The 19148-nt window shown below is 40.7% G+C and overlaps 1 protein-coding gene across 2 annotated transcripts in view; it reads right to left on the minus strand.

Moving 5' to 3' along the window:
- Nucleotides 1-19148, minus strand: part of CSMD2 (CUB and Sushi multiple domains 2) — a 643348-nt gene that overhangs the window by 271723 nt on the left and 352477 nt on the right. For both annotated transcript variants that reach the window (XM_063311620.1, XM_063311621.1), the window contains 3 exons: nucleotides 15343-15430; nucleotides 8605-8729; nucleotides 375-496 (listed from right to left, as the gene is read on the minus strand). In XM_063311620.1, the coding sequence (XP_063167690.1) occupies nucleotides 375-496; nucleotides 8605-8729; nucleotides 15343-15430 (335 nt within the window). The remainder of the gene's footprint in view (nucleotides 1-374; nucleotides 497-8604; nucleotides 8730-15342; nucleotides 15431-19148) is intronic.

The following is a 19148-nucleotide window of genomic DNA, read 5'->3' on the forward strand; positions in this document are numbered from 1 at the left end:
AGAATCTTCTTTCTAAATCTGAGTAAGCACACTGTTATATATCTGTTCTCCAATAAGACACTGCATAAATGCTGCTAGACTGAACAGATTGTCAATAGTCAACTATAACTATACAGTTACATTCTCTTTCTTTGCTGCAATCCCCACTCCACCTCCCAAATCCCAGCTATGTATCAACTTGTTGGTCTGTCTTTTTATAACATTGAAAACCCTGCTTGACAGAATTCCCTGCAAATACCTATTGTTTTGGAAGGTGATCCTCTGTCCCCAGGATGGATTATTATTTATATCTCTTGCAAGAGGACCCTTTTATTCCATTCCACTCACCCAAGAGTGAACATTCAGTTGCTGAATAATGTATCCGGAAGACCTACCTTGGCTGGATTGACCGCTGTTATCACCCACACACAGTACGCATTGTTATCGTACTGGACAGGATAGTTAGGAGATGTGACAACACCGGTGGGCCCTCGGAGGTACGAATCACACATTCTAGCTGTGGAGTTGGGAGAAAAAGAAGAAACAGGAAAGTCCATGTGTGGATGGAAGTTTTGTTTGCAATGTTCCTTCTCTAGAAAATGAACCAGCTTTGAAGGAGGTGTAGTTTCTTGTTTTACCGTTTCTATCAACCAAGTTGCAGGATGATAGAAAGGTCTCTTTTGGTGTGAAAGAGAAAGAGATATTTCACAAAGCGTATGGTCCATGAAGCCAAATGCATCTATTAACCACACTTATGGAGACTTCAAGGATTTAAACCTCCATGTCCTCCCCAAAACCTCCTACTTTTACTTTCTGCCTAAAATTCATTCATTCATTCATTCATTCATTCATTCATTCATTCATTCATTCATTCATTCAATTTATATAGCTGCCCATCTCAAACGAGTGACTCTGGGTGGCTAACGGTCATAAAAAAACAGTCAAACAATTAAAACTTTTCAAAAGAAATCTTGTAATCTTTGGGAAGTGGGCAACCAACAATCTGAAAACCCCACTAGATGGCTGCTGGGTTGCACTTGACTTTTTTGGCTTTTGCAGACCTGGACCAGCCTAAATATGTTGCTCTAAGGCAAGGTCAACTTCACTTACTTCTGGATCCTGTGCATCGAGCTCCATTTAGAAAAGCTTTCCCTAACATTCTCCAAATGTTCTGGATTGCAAATAAAAATGCCTAGACAACAATGTTTATAGAGAATAGCCACAAAACTAGATATAGTTGGGCAATGAGGCACTGATCAATTCAAGGAATGATTAGTAATAAAATTTAAATGGAAAACAAAATGGTCAAAATGAAATTTATTTAATGAAAGCTATTTTTATACACGGGGGAAAGTAGTTTACAGAGATGGTGATGCTTTTATTTTGCTTCTCTCTAGTATACTAATTCAATCCTACATCTGTGTCCTTAGGAGTAAGCCTCACTGGACTTATATATCTGGGTAATATATGTAGGATTACAGTACATTATAAGGGGACGCGGTGGCGCTGCGGGTTAAACCGCTGAGCTGCTGAGCTTGCCGATCGGCAGGTCAGCAGTTCGAATCCGCGTGACGGGGTGAGCTCCCGTTGCTAGTCCCAGCTCCTGCCAACCTAGCAGTTCGAAAACATGTAAATGTGAGTAGATTAATAGGTACCGCTTCGGCGGGAAGGTAACAGCGTTCCGTGTAGTCATGCCGGCCACATGACCACGGAAGTGTCTACGGACAGACGCCGGCTCTTTGGCTTTGAGGCGGAGATGAGCACCCACCCCCCTAGAGTCGGGCACGACTGGACCTAATGTCAAGGGAAACCTTTACCTTTACCTACAGTACATTATAAAAGTCAGGCATTAAAATAAATAAAAATACTTGAAGCCACTCAAGGGCTTTACAAATTGAAAAATGAATCCAAAAATTGCCCTCAAGTCTTGGGACTGAACTCTAAGGCAATTCCAACAGTTCTTTGTGGCGTCATTGTCAGGATACATATTTGAAAAGGACAATTCATCAGGGTTTTCTGCTTAGATCAGACGTAAGGCACATTACAAGAATAACTCATAAGCTATCTTGGTTGCATTAGCCAGAGCTGAGAAGTCGCTGTTTCTTGGAAGAAACCATGTCTCCGAGGAGGCCTAGAGCTCCGACACGCTTCCTAAGATAAGACAAAAGTCTCTAGGAGAGAAACATGCTTCTGAAGCTGTAAGGGGTAAACACCCTGCCAGAAGGCTTCTACTCATGCTCTATCTGCCTGCTGATCTTCCTAATGACACACTTGAATCAAACTCATAAAAGGATAAAAATAATTCCTATGCAGACATACACACAAACTCAGAAGCACACAGAAAAAGAGGCACGTGCAGGAATCCAACCGTTGCTTCTCCTAAAATTCCACAGCTGAGCTCATCCAGGTAAGACTTACATGTATATTGGTGTAGAATTAGACTTTAAAGGCTTAGGATTTAGGCATTAGTATACAGTATTAAAGACCTCTTATAGAAATTCTTTGCATTATACCAATATTTTACTTTTGGGGGAGTATTCTTCATCCTTTCTGTTAAATTATCCCTGCAGAAGTAAACGTTCTGTTTTTCTTTCAAAGGAGCTCTTTTTCTGGAACATTCTTTCTTAGGGATAGCAAGTAGCTTCCATACTGGAACCAGTAGCGATTCAGCTCATGAGACCCCAGAGTAAGCTTTTCACATGAAGCCCGTTGTCTTGCTGTGAGGCTAATCCACACAGAATTACGCCCTGAGCCTTAAGCGGATGCTATCAAGTGGCCCCTTTGGGTGGTGTCTTGTTGATCTTTGACCCTTATACCATGGGGAAAGAAATTTGAATCTGTTTCTTCTTCTTCTGGCAAGAATAAAATGAAATCCGTTTAGCGATGACTTGAACAATAAGCATGGAATGCAGAGGACTAGGTCTGGTTACTAAACAGGCTTAACTGCTGGACTGTTTTACAGTGTCCCCACATTGTACAAAATGGCGGCAATTTTCTTCTGAAGACCTAATCAGATCTTAACACAATACCATAAAGATTCTACAGGAGGTAGATGAATTAAGTCTGGATTTCTTGCAGACTATGGCAGCCTTTCTGTAAGACATTTTGACTAAAACAGAGAAGATGAGATTTAAGAAGAAAACAGGCCAAGTAACAATAGAAAAGTGATTTGTATTCTGTCAGATCAAAAGACTAGCTAGCCAGAACCATATGGAGTAGTTCTTCCTATTATGTGTAATGGGCTGTGTTAATAACCTTGGGAGATAGGAGGAAGACCTACAGCCTAGACAGTGGCCAGTCAAGAGATATCACAGTTCACAGAAGGAATGGGGGTGTGGGAAGCACTTCAGAAGGGACCCTCCCTAGTTTTCCGGAAAGTAAAAGGAAAGGAGGGAAGAAATGCTTTCAGACTTGCAAGATGCTGTTACTGCAACCTTACAAAAAAGGTAGTATTAGTACTCATGATTTTGGTTTTCTGTCTGGACTACCTCAAAGGGCTGACATCAATCTTGCAAGTCTGAAAGCACTTTTCCCCTCCCCTGTCTTTACTTTCCAGAGGACTAGGGAGGGTCCTTTCTGAGATACTTTCTCCATCCCCATCCCTCTTTTGGACTCAGATTTCATTTATCAGACCGTTGGCTGCAGCTCTTCCTCCTGTCTCCCAAAATCATTCCCACAGCCCATCACATTATGGCACACTCCAGAAGTACGGATGTCAGCTTCTGGAATTCCCAACCAGAATATCCCCTGCAGAGAATTTTTGAAGTTGAAATCTACACACCAGAAGTGTGTTCTGGTTGGATGCCACAGCAGGGATGAGCAAAACTGGAGTGGTTGGGAGATGTCAGTCACAACCTTCCAGAAATCCACAACATGTTGTCCAATGATGTCATTGGACAGGGAAGAGCTGGATTTTTAATGCTCCTTTTTGGGGTAGGTAGAATTAAGGGTGGGAATGAGAGTGGAAAACCATTGTTATTCTTACTCTTAACTCATTACAGCAAATGCAAAAGGTAGGCTGAAATTCGCGAAAATAGTAATTTAAATAAATAACTTTACTGTGGTCATCTACCAACACAAGGGAACTGGAATTAAAATTTCCAAAATATCCAAAACTAAATTGACAATATCAGGATAATTAGGAAAAGTGCATACAGAAAAGGAATTTTGGCTAAAAGACAACATTAAATCAAAATATGCTAAGGAGTTTGCTCAAGCTACATATATGCAGCAAGGAGAAAAGAGATTAAAATTAGCAATCCGGGTAATATAAACATTGAAAAATAATTCTTAAATCCCTTTTGGATAATTTTATTGTTTTATTTACATGTATGTATGTGTATTTGCAATGGCAAACCACCCCGCTCTATGGTCTGCCAAGAAAACGTCGCGAAAGCAGCATCCGTCCAAAGGGTCAGACCTGACTCGGTGCGTGCACAGGGGACCTTTCACACATTCACATATATATTTGCATTGCATTTGTATTTTATATTGCTACTTCAAAGTTTATATTACTTGGATTGCCAATATTAATCTTAACATATTTTGATGTAATACTGTCTTTTAGCCAAAATTCCTTGTCTGTATGTACTTTTCCTAATTATCCTGATATTGTCTATTTAGGTTTGGATATTTTGGAAATTTGAATACCAATTCCCTTGTGCCAGTTAATGACCGCAATAAAGTTATTACATACATACATACATAGTAAAGGTAAAGGTTTCCCTTGACATTAAGTCCAGTCGTGTCCGACTCTAGGGGGCGGTGCTCATCTCCGTTTCAAAGCCGAAGAGCCGGCGTTTGTCTGTAGACACTTCCGTGGTCATGTGGCTGGCATGACTGAACAGAACGCCATTACCTGCCCGCCGAAGCGGTGCCTATTGATCTACTCACATTTGCATGTTTTTGAACTGCTAGGTTGGCAGGAGCTGGGACTAGCAACGGGAGCTCACCCCGTCACGTGGATTTGAACCGCCGACCTTCCGATCAGCAAGCTCAGCAGCTCAGCGGTTTAACCCGCAGGGCCACAACGTCCCCATACATACATACATACATACATACATACATACATACATACATAAAAATTGTAATTTGGTGCCATTTGCGTTTTGGGGAAAGCCTTAGAGACTGGAATGGAATAGTAAGCACAAGGAGATGGAGAGAGGAGATGAAAGGAAAAAAAGATGTTTGGTCGAATAGGCAGAAAATGACTAGCAGAAAAGAGTGAAGGGAGATGCCACTGTCCCAGAATGCAGTTTCAGCATCCCCTGATATGCTCATGTAACACTGCTGTTCTCTGTGCTATTCTCGTTCCCAGGAAGCTTCCAGGTGCGATTCAAGGTGCTGGTTACTACCTATAAAGCCCTATTTGGCATAGGGCCAGGTTATCTGCAGGACCACCTGTCTCCAATTGTTTCCACTTGTCCCACCAGAACTAACGGGGTGGGGGGAGCATACTCTAGGTTGCTTCTATTAAGCAATGCCATCTTGCCTGACCCACAAGTTGCGTCTTTCCCATTGCAGTGCCTGCTCGGTGGGACAGCATGCCTCTGGAGATCCAGATGGCCCTGACCCAGGTAGCCTTTTGCAAGACACTTAAGACCTGGCTGGTCCCCCAGGTACGTGGGCCAGGCAGGTAAGTAAGCTCTGCTGGTTGACCACTTTGACTTTACTTTTTTTCCTGTGGTAAATTGTCCAACCTCAGACATTTGTTACTGAATTGTTGGTTTAATTTTACTGTTTTGGTTTTAACTCTTGTGCACTGCCTCGTCATCGCTATGAGATGGGCGGCCATGTAAATTATTTAAATAAGTGAATAAATGCAGACAAAGAGAATAGGGAAACCAAAGAATATGAAGAGCAAGTGCATGTAATATACTCTGAAGACATACCAGACTACAAATCCCATCACTTTCCAAATGACTATTGGTAGTGCTGCTTGAGGGATGATGAGTTTTATACAGACAATCATTTCTCAAAGTTCCTTAACTGGCTTTCTGCCCTGAGCAGAGGGCTGCATTCAATAGCCTAAATGTCATTTCCTACTCTACGATTCTCTCTGTGGAGAACGTCCAATTCAAGAAGACTGACAGAAAGCAAGGGGTGAAAGCTTTGAAAATGAATATCACCTGGAAAAAGAATCCAAGAGATACACACTTTTAGATAATAAAACTTCAGAGGTCAAAACCAAGAGGCAGAACTGATTTGAGAATACTTGTCCCCATATCCATTGTCATCTCGAGACAATAGCTATGGGGATTGAGAGTTGTCAGATTAATCTCTTGCTGGTACAAGTACCGGAATAGTCTTTGCTGAAAAACCCAGTCATGGGTTCATGGACTGTACAAGGAAGAATCAAGACCACACTTATGGGGCATTCCCTGGATAGCGGTGCATCTGTATCCAGTGACCCATGGTGACTGTGCATCTGGCTTTCACATATATAAATGTACAAGTGAGGTCCCTATCAAAACAGAATTTGTCCTGGCATGGAACACGCATAGAACATATGACTGCAATGGATTTTGACAAAACCCCCCCTTTTTTTTTTTTTGTCCCTTCAAGTCATTATCGACTCTTGGCACCTGCCTGGACTAGTCCCTGCAGCTTTCTTGGCAAGATTTCAGAAGTGGTTTGCCATTGCTTCCTTCCTAGGGCTGAGAGAGGGACTGGCCCAAGGTCACCCAGCTGGCTTTGTTCCTAAGGCAGGACTGGAACTTATGGCCTCCCAGTTTCCAGCTTGGTGCCTTAACCACTGCGCCAAACTGGCTCTCTAGAATACCTTCATAATAGCATCAAAAATGCATTTTTACATTGCAGCCCCAGGAGGTACAATCCTATTATTTCCATGAATGTGTGTGAGTGCATGAAGGTGTATGGATTGAAGTCCATTTGTATCCTCCTAGTGGAGAGCTCTCTTACATGTTTAGTTGTTAGTTTCACAAAAGATCTCATCTATTATTTGAACACTGCGTGGAGGTAGAAGGCATATAAACAAAGTGCAATCTGCTACTGAACAACTTCCTCCTAAATTTTTAAAACTCATGTTCCCATGTGCTACTGAAGGCACCATCCTAGTCCAACAACCAACTTCTCACACCTTTCCAACTGTGTGGCTCACTGAGCTGCATTTATATTAGAAGCCTTCCACTGAGCAGTGGTTACTTGGAATACAAATTATGGTCTAATCTTTAAAAGAAATCATCTCTGGGCAAGCTGCTCTTGAAGAAAAAAAAAAAGCTTGATCTCTCAGTGGTCTTCCTGAAGTTAAAATAAAACAAAAACAAAAACCAGCATGATCAAGAACCTTCAGACTTCAGGGGAATGGTATTGCATGCATAAATGTTATAGGAGGGGGGAAAAAAATGTTGGCAGCCATTCCTGCATATAAAATGCTCATATTTGTGAGAAGATCATATGCCTTCTCTCTGACTTGCTGTTTTTTCACATGGAGGTTCTTCTTTTGCATAAAGGAGAATTCTACTAAGTGAATCCCTATCTAGCTACAATCTGTTTAAGTCCAGTACCGTTGACATAGCCCTAAAATGATATATGTCAAAGTTCACTGAACTTTACTACTGATGCATTTGATGGTAGAGCTGAGAAAAATGGGTGTGGGGTTGCATATGTACCTATATACAGTATGTAGACCATACAATAATATGGAGGAAGTTTTGGAGATTTGGGGAAGGCTGGTTTGAGTCCTGCTCTGCTTCCTTGACAGCCTCACAATCAGGGCCCAGAGCTGCATGCAGATCCCATACATTTATGAGGGGAAATTTCGGCACACACACTCAGAAAATCTCTCTTTGTAAACCAGTCTATACTGCTATTTCTTATGGCTCAAACCCAGCACTTTCAACCTAAACTGAAGGAATACCCGCAGGCTAACCAACCAACCCCGCATTCACTTGGATAAATAACACTATGATTGCAAATCTCAAGACAATTTGTCAAAAAGCACGTTCTTTGCATTGATTTTTGTTTGTTTGTTTAAGGAAACAAATCATAAAGATGTTACAAGGATAAACCTTGAAAACAGTTGTAAGAAGAAAAGTGTGTGTGTGTGTATGATTAATAATGTCATAGTAAAGCTGAAACTGGCAACTCTTTTATTTCAAATGAAAGCCTGCTATATATTTTATCTATGAAGTCAGATATTTATGCAAAATATCTTCTTACATCGTTATAATTCAACTACATTGGCTTTAATGCTCTGAAGTCACCCTGAACTCCTGAGCCAATGTTAAAGAACAAAAAAATCGGAAGGGAGGGAGGGAGGGAGGGAGGGAGAAAACCAGCTTTCTTCATATTTGTCCCAGTGTTCAAAATATGGAACAACTCACTGCCCATGCCCCTTCAAACAAGCCTCTCCTTGCAGTTTAAGAAACATGTCTTTAGAAAAATAAACAGGGATAAATTATTAAAACCAACTCCAGACCCTTTTATAAGTATCACAGTTAACGACTCACCAAGCCACTCAGTAGTGGAAGATCTCTAGATAAAGAGCCCCTATTAGATGACTTCTCCCTCTTTCCTTTCTTATAATGATCCTCCACTCCAAAAGGTGGAAAACTGAACTCAATTACCTTCCTCATATGGAATCCTTGGTGGCCTTTATCTTACCTCGACACACTGGCCTCTGGTCACTCCAGGCAGTTATCATACCACTCAGCTTCTTACAGGTGATGCTTTTGGACCCTTGCAAATCATAGCCTTCACTGCAGGTGAATTGGACACTGGAGCCTAACCTGGAATGCAGGAAGGAAGCCAGTTACTGACCTGCACTTCAGTTTCATGCAAAGGTTTTGGATGCTCTGTTTTGTTGCTTAGTTGTTTTCTGTCACTGGGAACTCCTAGGTTATGGAATTCCTTGTGCAGAGATGATGAAATAATAATAATAATAATAATAATAATAATAATAATAATAATAATAATAATATAAAATATTGTCGGGTTTCTGAATACAAACTGATAAAGTCTTGGCACATAACACACCAGATTTAACTGTCGTTGAAAAGAAGAAAGAGTGGATAATTGATGTGGCATAGTAGATAGTAGAATAGAAGACAAGGAATTGGAGAAGATCACAAAGTGTCAAGATCTGAAAATCAAAGTTGAAAGATTATGGCACAAACCGGCCCTAGTGGTCCCAAAGGTTATTGGCACACTGGGTGCCATCCTAAAAAACCTTGGACAGCACTTAGAAAATCTGCACGTTGACAAAATTTCCATCTGTCAATTACCAAAGGCCACCCTGCTTGGATCCGCACGTATATTACGCTGATACATTACGACATCTGAAGTTCTTGGGAAGAACTTGATGCGAATGAAGGCCAACACCAGCTAAAGAACTGGCAGCTGTGATTTCATGTTGTTGTGTATATAATAATAATGTATTAAGCTTGTATGCTGCTTGACTCTCAATGGCTCTGGGTAGAGTTTACTCTGGGTCCCTTTGTTATCCTTCTATTGGTAGGTAAAATCATTTTATTATCAATGGGAAAGTTGAGTTGATTGCTAGATCAAATTTATGGTAGTTCAATGCGAATTGAATTTTTACTGATGGTAGTTTTAACTTTTTTTAAAATAATGTACTACTTTTATTGTTAGCTGTCTTAAGCACCATTGAAAAGTGGAACAGAAATTCAATACATACATATGTGCATGCATATATACACACATTCAATCAATCCTGTAACCATCTAGCCATTTTTAGCACCTTACAGCTTCATGACATCACAGTGTTCAAGATGTGCAACAAAAGACATTTGATCAACAATGTAGAATATTTCACAGATCCCCTGCATTCTTTTCCCAATCTGCCTTGACTGAACCCTGAATTTCAGAACACATCAAATGGGTTGATCTCACAGTACTTCCAGAATAGGCAGACGAAGGAAGAGGCTTGGAAACATTGCTACCTAAAACTAATGCACATATAACAGGTCTGACTCAAGGGCTCCACACGGAACTCACAAACCACTGTGGGATACATAGAAATAAAAACACGGTTTCTCTCTAAAGGCTCTTGGTTTTTCAACAAATCTAAAAATAAATAGGGTATCACTGCAGATGTCAAAGCGATGCTCTAGAGCAGTGTTTTTCAAAGTTGGCAACTTTTAGATGTGTGTTCTTTAAGATGAAGTTCCCAGAATTCCCCAGCCAGCATGTTCACACATCTTAAAGTTGCCAACTTTGAAAAACACTGCTCTAGACAGTGCTCATATTGAGATCAATTTCCTTACAAAACATGCAGTTTAAACCCCCACTGTAAAATTTAGAGTGCAGGACTATGAAGAAACAAGTTACTTATCCTGTATTGATACACTGCATTTTACTGGATATTCAGACTTCATCCAATTATGTAAATAATTATCCCTTTAAGCATCTTCTGTGGTTAATCATATTCACAGGTGTGTTTACTGTTGTCCCATAATGTTCTTATAATGTACTGTAAAGGCCACTGCAGTATTTATGGGGTTTTATAAAGGTAAATTTTGAAGGTTTCAAAGACTCATTTCTGTCATGATGTCATGAGTGTCATGATGGTGAGCAGGAGGGGGCCCCTATCCAGGAGGGGAAATGCATGCGTAGTTTAGAGGCTTTGAACCTTCCTTCAAAGAAACTCAGAGCAGACCCACCTTGAGTTTTGGGTTTATCTGTCTGGGTTTTCCCACGCTTCTTCAGTTTGGCAGGATTTTCTGTCTACTAGAGTAGTTCAATAAACACTAGAGACCTACTCACTGTCTCAGCGTGGTACTTTGCTCTAGATTAGGACACTGAGCTTACATATTGGCACTGCTAAATCTGCAGCAAATATTAGCATAACGTCTTTGGGCATGCTGGCTTGATGGTTCAGCTCACCATAAACCTCTTTCTGATAGATAGGGCTTTACACTGGGATGCAAGTAGGAAAAAGTCCTGACTGATGTTTTGAAAGCTACCATCGGTTGCAGTACTGGGCTAGGTGGACCAGTGGCCTGAATTCCACATCCACAGCAGCCTATGTTCCACGTAGCAAAAGGATTTTGGACTCTGTTTTTCTTCAAATTCTTCTAGGTAGTATTTTTTGCCTCCTTGCCCCATTCCATCCCACACTGGGCACTATGATTTCTTCAGTTCCAGCCCTCCTTTCATGGAGAGTGGGAAAAAAATGGATATATACTTCTAGCCAAAAAAAAAAAAAAAATCTACAGAGAAGTAAAATTAAATATTGATCTGCCCTCTGACTCACCCCCATCCCTGCTTTGAGACATGCATAATATGAAGAGACTGATCTGCTTCTTAGGTAGAAAAGGCAAGAGGTGACAAAGCAATGGTGGAGGCAGCTGGCATGGCTGGAGGGAAACACATCCAGGGCTGATCCACACATATAGGATGGTTGTGGTTCCTGTCCTAACAGTCAGAAATCACGCTGAGACGAGGAGTAGGTCTCTAGTGTTTATTACTGCTACATAAAACAGAATCCTAACAAACTGAAGAAGCGTGGGAAAAACCCAGACAGATAAACCCCGAAAGTCAAGGCGGGTCTGATCTGTGTCTCTTTGAACGGCTGCTTAATTCCTCAGTACTACGCATGCGTTTTCCCCCCTGGATAGGGGCCCCCTCCTGCTCGCCATCAGTGCTCATGACAGTTCCTTAGCATTAATGTATGACTATTCCATCAAATGATATTCTGGAGGTGACGGACTCGTCCCTGGGGGAGCTGGGGGTGTTGACGACCGACAGGAAGCTCTGGCGTGGGCTGGTCCATGAAGTCACGAAGAGTCGGAAGCGACTGAATGAACAAACAACGACATTCCATCAAAAGGCACTGTGTGAGAGTGGTATTTATGCTCTCACTGGATCTACAGTTGTTCAGGTTCCAGGAGCGAAGGAGACATTTGGCAAGGCAGCCATCAACTGATCAACATGGATATGAACCATCTAACCTAGAATGTTTGTCCCATGAGGTGACAAATAAAGCTTTAACCACAGAGGCTTGTGACACCCTAAAGATCAGGGTTTCTCAGCCAGGGTTCTGTGGCACCCTCGGGTTCTGCGAGAGGTCACTAGGGGTTCCCTGGGAGATCACGATTTATTTAAAAAATTATTTCAAATTCAGGCAACTTCACATTAAAGAGGTAAGTTCCATTCTTTATTTTCAGTTTTAGAACACGGTTAATGCTTATATATAGGCCTACCCATGAAAGGAATATAATAGTTTGGTATCTTCTGGCCTCTATTTGAGCCCGAATGTGCAGGCATTCTCCGAGGCCTGAAAAATATTTTAAGGGTTCCTCCAGGGTCAAAAGGTTGAGACAGGCTGCTAAAGATCAACAGATTTATCGATGCATAAACTTTTAGGGATCTCAGTCCACTTCATCAAATCCAAGACGTGGGTTTTGTGTAATCTGTGTGATAATAAATTGGTTCTTGCTCAATGGCAATATATATACACACACAAAATACTATCATAGCTACAAAACTTAAAAATCATCTATGGGATTATCAAGGATTCAACTATGCAAGGGATGCGGATTCAAATCGACTCTCAGCCCTTCACTGAGGGATCAACAAGACAAAGAAGTTCCTCAAATGATCCCTGTGATGTGTAAGAGCTTCATGCGAATAACACATTTGCAAACAACCTTCATTCAGCAGAATGCCTTAGCCCCTAGTTGGTGGTGTCTTCTTTCTCTTAAAAACATCCTGATTATTTTGAGCAGAAGTAGACAAAATTTTGCTGGCCAAAGAATGTACAACTTTTCCCAGTGTTGAAGAGAACCCTGGAAAGGTAGGAAGGGCTATCACACATACATAAAGAAGCCTATTAGGGGGCATCAGCCTAATAAGTTGCCTTTTATTTTCTCACTTAAAGCAAATATGTATTAAATCTATGTAGGGAACCCATTACAATTTTCATATTTCTCCCACCCAAAACTGTTGAGAAGCTGTGCCACTGATTTTTGGCAATCCTGTCTATGGAATTTGGTAATTTGCTTGCAGGAAGCTCCTGGGGCTGAGGAAGAGCACGCTAAAGCAAGCGCCTTTCTCACTTGCCTGCTGAATGTTCTGAAAGCAATGGATGCAGCTAAATTTCTATCAACCTGGTCAGGTGGGACCCTGCTTGGGAAAGCATGTGGTGCTTAGATGAGTTTTCTGGCTGGACTGTTTTAGGAAAGCCTGTGGGTTTTTGGGGGTGGGGAGTGGGGGGAAACTTCATCAGAAATTCCTCAGTGAGAAATTCAGCAACAATAAACAATATTCCACAAAGCCAAGCAGATGAATAACAAGCCTAATGGACTCTCTTTCATGCAGTAATGAAAATCACATTTAAGAGTGCATAATTATTCAGAATTAGTAGATCTCTATATGAAATGCAAAAGCAAAAGTTAGGAAACCTGGCTAGGACATGTTTAAAACTCTTCTACAAATTGCAGGGGCCATTTGGAAGATAAATCAATGTGAAAGGTTCCTCAAGAGTTTGAAAATTATTGCCATAAGCAAAAGAAATGAAATACAACTATAACCCATCTCCCATTTCACCCTTTTGTAATTAGGCCAGGAGTGGGCAACTTGGTTGTGGCTGAAGATTGGGTTTTTACTTTTCTGGCCTTTTAGGTCCTGCAGGATAAGTCATGACAACAACCAGTCTGGTGGAGCCAATTCTTTCAGGCCATTTGAGGGCATGGAGAATTAAGGGAAAGAAATGGGTGCAAGACATGAGGTATTCATTTTGCCCTTAAAAAACCCCTTTCCTTAATGGTGAAAAATAACCCTATTTGTGGGGTTGGATTTTTAAAAAGGGATGACATCAGTATTTTATGACTCAAGACTTGCAGACTCATTTTGCCCCTTAATCTCTCAAATTAATAATAATTAAAAAAAAATGATTCCCAACAATCCAGAGCACTCAAAAATCACAGGTAACCCATCCCAGAATCAGATGGTAGATTAGCAGTGGATAGGACATGCCACAGAGCTGATGGAAGGCCTACATTACTTTAAGGAATTGGCCTTCTCATCTTCTGATGTTCTTTCAAGACGAATGGACTCTAATAGCCCACCGATCATATCATTTCAAAGCTGATGTAGACCTAACGGTGTTACACCAAAACATGTTCATACCGTCGCAGCAGGTCATGAATGTTAGACTCAAACTTTACTATGGATTCCTGCCAATGTGAACCCAGGTTTGAGTTGCTATCTTAAACATTTAACCTGGGAAGTTAAATACAGCTGAGATCAACCAATTTTGTTTTCTAACAAACAGAACTGATATGGCATGGTTAAAGCCTTCCATCCCCTTTGGTAAAATGTAAAAAGAGCCATCTGTTTTAATTGTCATGAAATACATTGCAAATAAAAATAATCTCTGTTGCAATTACTGAGGAATCACATCCTAACTTGAAAAAGCATTTGATCTTTGGGTACTTGAATCATTATTTCAGAAATCTACCTAAAAGCTACCCTTTACTGAATCTTTCACACAGTTGTCTGTCTGTCTGTCTGTCTGTCTGTCTGTCTTTCTTTCTTTCTTTTCTTTCTTTCTTTCTTTCTTTCTTGATTCATATTTTCTCTGTACCAATTCACTTTTGTGCAGGCAACTGTTCTTAAAAAATATCATCCAGAGAGAACACATAGAGACACAAGAGGATATTATGACATCAGAACTGTGCATCATAGGCAGGCTGTTTATTTCTTAAGAACATAAAAGCCCTGCTGATTAAATCAAAGCTTCAGGATGCCAGCATCCTGTTTTTGACAATGGACAGCCAGCTGCTTCTGTGAAAAGCTTGGAACAGGGCACTGTGCCTGTAGCCTTCATTAATCATCCCTCGCCTTCAACAACAGGTATCTGATGGAATCATCAACTGTCTCTAATAATGCAGGTTCAGTTTAAGTGGTCCTCACTGACAAACACCATGGATAGTCCATGGATTTGTCCAACCCCCCTTCTAAAACTTACTGCCAACCTTCACACCTGTGTTGGCTGAAATAAATGAGGACTGTAGCTCAGCATGTAAGCAGGATACCACACTGGGGAAAGCTGGGCTGACTCTTTCCAAAAGCTATCACTGCCTTTGTGGCAGCAAATTCCAGGCCTGAAAATGAGAGAGCGTTCCAGGATCTTGCCTGAATATCCTTGGAGTAGGTCAGTTATGGAGATGCCATCAAGTTTGAGTTTGACTCCTGCTGAATGTATGGAGAAATGTTTGCTGATTTGACTTGTTCTTAATAATTTTATTTCTCTTCCAAAGATATTTGCAAATACAGTTCTCTACTACTGTGACTTGCATAAAGTCTGTGGTACATAAGGAGAAAGAGGCAAGCAAAACCAGGACTCGAGGAATGGAAAAGAAAGAAAGAGATGCTTACCTGAAATCATGGCCTATTCTTTTGCCCCGATCTGGAATCCCAGGGTCCGGACACATGTTATGTCCCTGGGACGCACCAACCTGTGTTACTACAAAGCAAAAAAACAGCATATACAGAGGTAGAATAGAAGACAAAAAATGTGTATCATCGCAGTGTTGGTGATGCAAAGAAAATGGAAAATTACAAGTTGGAATGCACTGAGTAAATGTCATCTCTTCCCATATTCCCTCCCCTCAAAACATCTGCTGAGGAGTGTCCCTTAACCTGGTGCACTGCAGATGCATTACATTACAGCTGGTTTGGGAGTATGGGAGTTGTAGTCCAACACATCTCGAAGGTGCAGATTCCAGAAGGCTGAGTTATGGACTATATGAACTGCCAAAACACCCCAGCTCAGTACACAGTACTATGACCCCTGATGAAAATTCAATGCCTGCTCACTCACCCCCACCTCTCAACTGTAAGCCACGGAAGCAGACACCTAATTTTTTTCTTCCATTTCACAAAACATTGCCCAAATTGAAGGCTTGTTCCCGAAGCCAGCTTGTAAAAATAGCACCTGAATACAGACTTTTATGGAAATTCCACTATCCACCATCTGGGCTGATGTTAAAGAAAGGCAATACGTTAAATAACAAGCAGTGGAAGATGACAATCAAGGTGTGAAGGGAGATGACAGGAGAAGAGGACAGAAGCCAGTTGGGTTCAAAGTTGGTGATTTAGTTTCATTGTGCAGAACCTGAAAAGGAGTAACCTTTTCCATTAGCAGAGGGAAAAGAACGATTGAACAGTGCCAAGAGTATTCCACGCTGCCCATCAAACATCAGGAACGCCAGAACTATGCTAAAATGGCATGTATCCAACTAGGATGAGATGAGGTCTGAACAGAAATGGGTTGATTTCAATTGCATATTCAGGTTTTAAACGTCCAATGAGCAAAATGATAAAAATGTGTTTATTTTATTTCGTTCTGCTCTTCTCTGCCCTTTCTGCCATGGCCTGGTTGAAAAATACATGATGTAATTTTCTAGGTGGGCAGATTGGCAAAGGGAAATGTGGAAGTATACCGCACAGACTCCAAAGGCAAAGAGAACAAGGAGACATCAATGGACATGACTTATTCCCACTATGACTGGTCTACATGAATAATACATCTGCATCTTTAAGACCAGAGGTGTCAGCAGCAATTACTGAGTGGTGAACAATGAATCTTTCCCAAAGACAACCCTATTTCACAGATGACTTGGGGGCAACTGAATCCCCCTTAAGGAAGCAGGTGATGTACTTGCTTATGGATGCACTTGGGTCAACATCAGGCAGGATCTCTTTAGAAGAGGACTCCATCACAGTCTGTCACACATCATAATACCTGAAAGGATGGAATCAGGACCTCTTACAGGAAAACGGAGACTACAAAGCTTATGAGCCACTGCCTGGTTTCTAACTCTAGTGGCCTCTGTGATTTTTCTCTTACTGTCAGTCTCACAAAATTCTACGGACTTAGTTACTGCTTTCTTTCGCTAGCAAAAAAGCATCAAGAACACCATCATTTGTTGAACTGCACTTTCTGGGATATATACAGTCTATAATAATACTGGATGAATGTCTAGGAAAGAAGTGTGTAGTAATTCAAGCAACACTGCAGTATTTATCCCCGTATTTGTGTGAAGCCTTTTTCGCCTTACAGATTAGATGTCTTGCCAACTACATGGCTAGAGACAAAACTATATATATATTCAAATAATGAAGAGGTATTATGTCACAATATTTCTGCTTTATCACAATATTTTTGCTGCTTCTCCATTCACAGCCAGTTGGAGGACTAACCCTCTAGGTCACCCCCCTGCCAACCCATCTTTTGATTTCTGTCTTGAGATGGAGATGGAAACCTATTATTTCAACCATGAGTGACCAAAGGATGGTGCTCAAAAGTTTCTGCTTATGTGTTCACAGAATATTCCCATACTGAAATTGCAGACTACTGCAACAAACTAAACAACACCTTATGAACCACAATTACTGTAAGCATAGCACCTTCCCTCTTAAAGAAATCACACAGATAATTAAACCCACTAAACATTTTCTGGTGATTGTTGCAGGAGATAGCATGCAGACACCCCACCACTTATGTCGGAGTGGAGTCATCCCCCAAATGGAGATTCCCCCATGTTAACTTCTGGTTAACAAGGGATGTTAAAGAACACTCCTTTTCATTAACTGCACTGCAAAATTATGGGGAATGTAAATATGGAGCAAACAGTACAGAACATGAAATTATTGACAAACTGAACCTGGGGACCCAGAAATGAGGTAGAGGAGCAAGGTAGGATAGATATTGACTATTTTTCAGGTGCATTTTGATGTTTATTTAATCAACAGTTTAAAATGCTAGGCTATCTAATTCAATATTATTGACATTTGCTTATTCTAATCATACATACACTTGAATCTGGGAATGAAAACATATCTAAGAATAACAGATCAGTATAAGCAGTACAGAAGACTTAGAGAACTCCAGTTCACCTTGATTATAATCTTTTTCTCTGATCATTATGGGGCAGGGGCATTTAACCATTCTGGCCAATTATAGGGCGAATTCCAACTGAGTTTGCTGCCCACTTCCAGGGTCCATGGATGACTTAACTAAACATGTACAGACTTTTCACTTCCACTGTTAGTGTAATTTGGATATGCTGTATCTATCTAGCTTGCATGAACTGCAGTGGTATTGGAGGGGGGCTGGGGAGGGCATAGAATAGAAACAAGGTGTTCATGCATCTTCATGAGTCCTTCACATTTAAGTAGGTCCTATTTTTCACTCAGTAAGGTTGCAGCAAGCAATCTTGGTCTCTTGAGGCTCAAAACAAGGATTTGAATCCAAAAACTCTTGTCATGACAACTGCAGATTCAGTGTTGCTGTCACTAAACTTGCCTTAAAGAAGGAAAACAGATGGGATCTTAATCATTAGCAGTAAGAAGCTTCTTGCAAAGGAAGAACAAGTTAATATATCTTCACTTTTTAAAAATAATTAAGACTTTAAAAATGTAGACTTCGATCATTGTCAAGTTGTTAATGCATGTGGAGATGAAATTTAACCTTTTCCTCCCTTGCTGTGGAATTAAGGAGCCTCCAATTTCTGAAGCTAGTTTATGCACATGGGATGAAATTTATCCACCTCCCTTGAACTTCCATATTTTGGAAATTTCCTCCCAGTGCAAATGCCAACTTCAGAGGATAAACAGAGAAGCAAAGAGATATATTCTTTGTTGAAACTTGCTGCTGTCATCACAATTATCAGTCCCTTCCTATTCTGATTCTTTGTATTTTTTTTAAGCATGTTAAATACAGTTGCAACAATAATAACACATCTTGTTTGGGGAAATAGCATATTAAGGAGAATTTCTAGAGTTCGTCATTAAGAAGAAAAAGAAGAAAAACAGTCTCCAGCTGGTGGAGAGAATGTACAGAATAAGGGTCACCAAGCAGCCCAAATTCTACTAAGCCAGGTAGTTTCTAAAGCCATATTTTCTTGCTGCATATAAGGTGCATGGTCTGCAAAGGTGAAACCCCTACTAGGTGGATATTGGCAGGCTTTGCCCATAATATAACTGACTGTGGATCCTCAATAACCCAAATCCCACCGAAAATACGTTGTGATTTTATTATGTTTAATTCCCTCCCTCTTCTTCATGGTAGATATAATTTGAAAATTCTTGCTGGCAACCCTCACAAAGATGTAATGGTATAATGAATGACATAATGGTACAAGAAAATAGTTGACCCCAACATTCATGAAAGAGAAAGG

The sequence above is a fragment of the Candoia aspera genome, chromosome 10, assembly GCF_035149785.1.
Source record: "Candoia aspera isolate rCanAsp1 chromosome 10, rCanAsp1.hap2, whole genome shotgun sequence".
Classification (NCBI taxonomy): Eukaryota; Metazoa; Chordata; class Lepidosauria; order Squamata; family Boidae; genus Candoia; species Candoia aspera.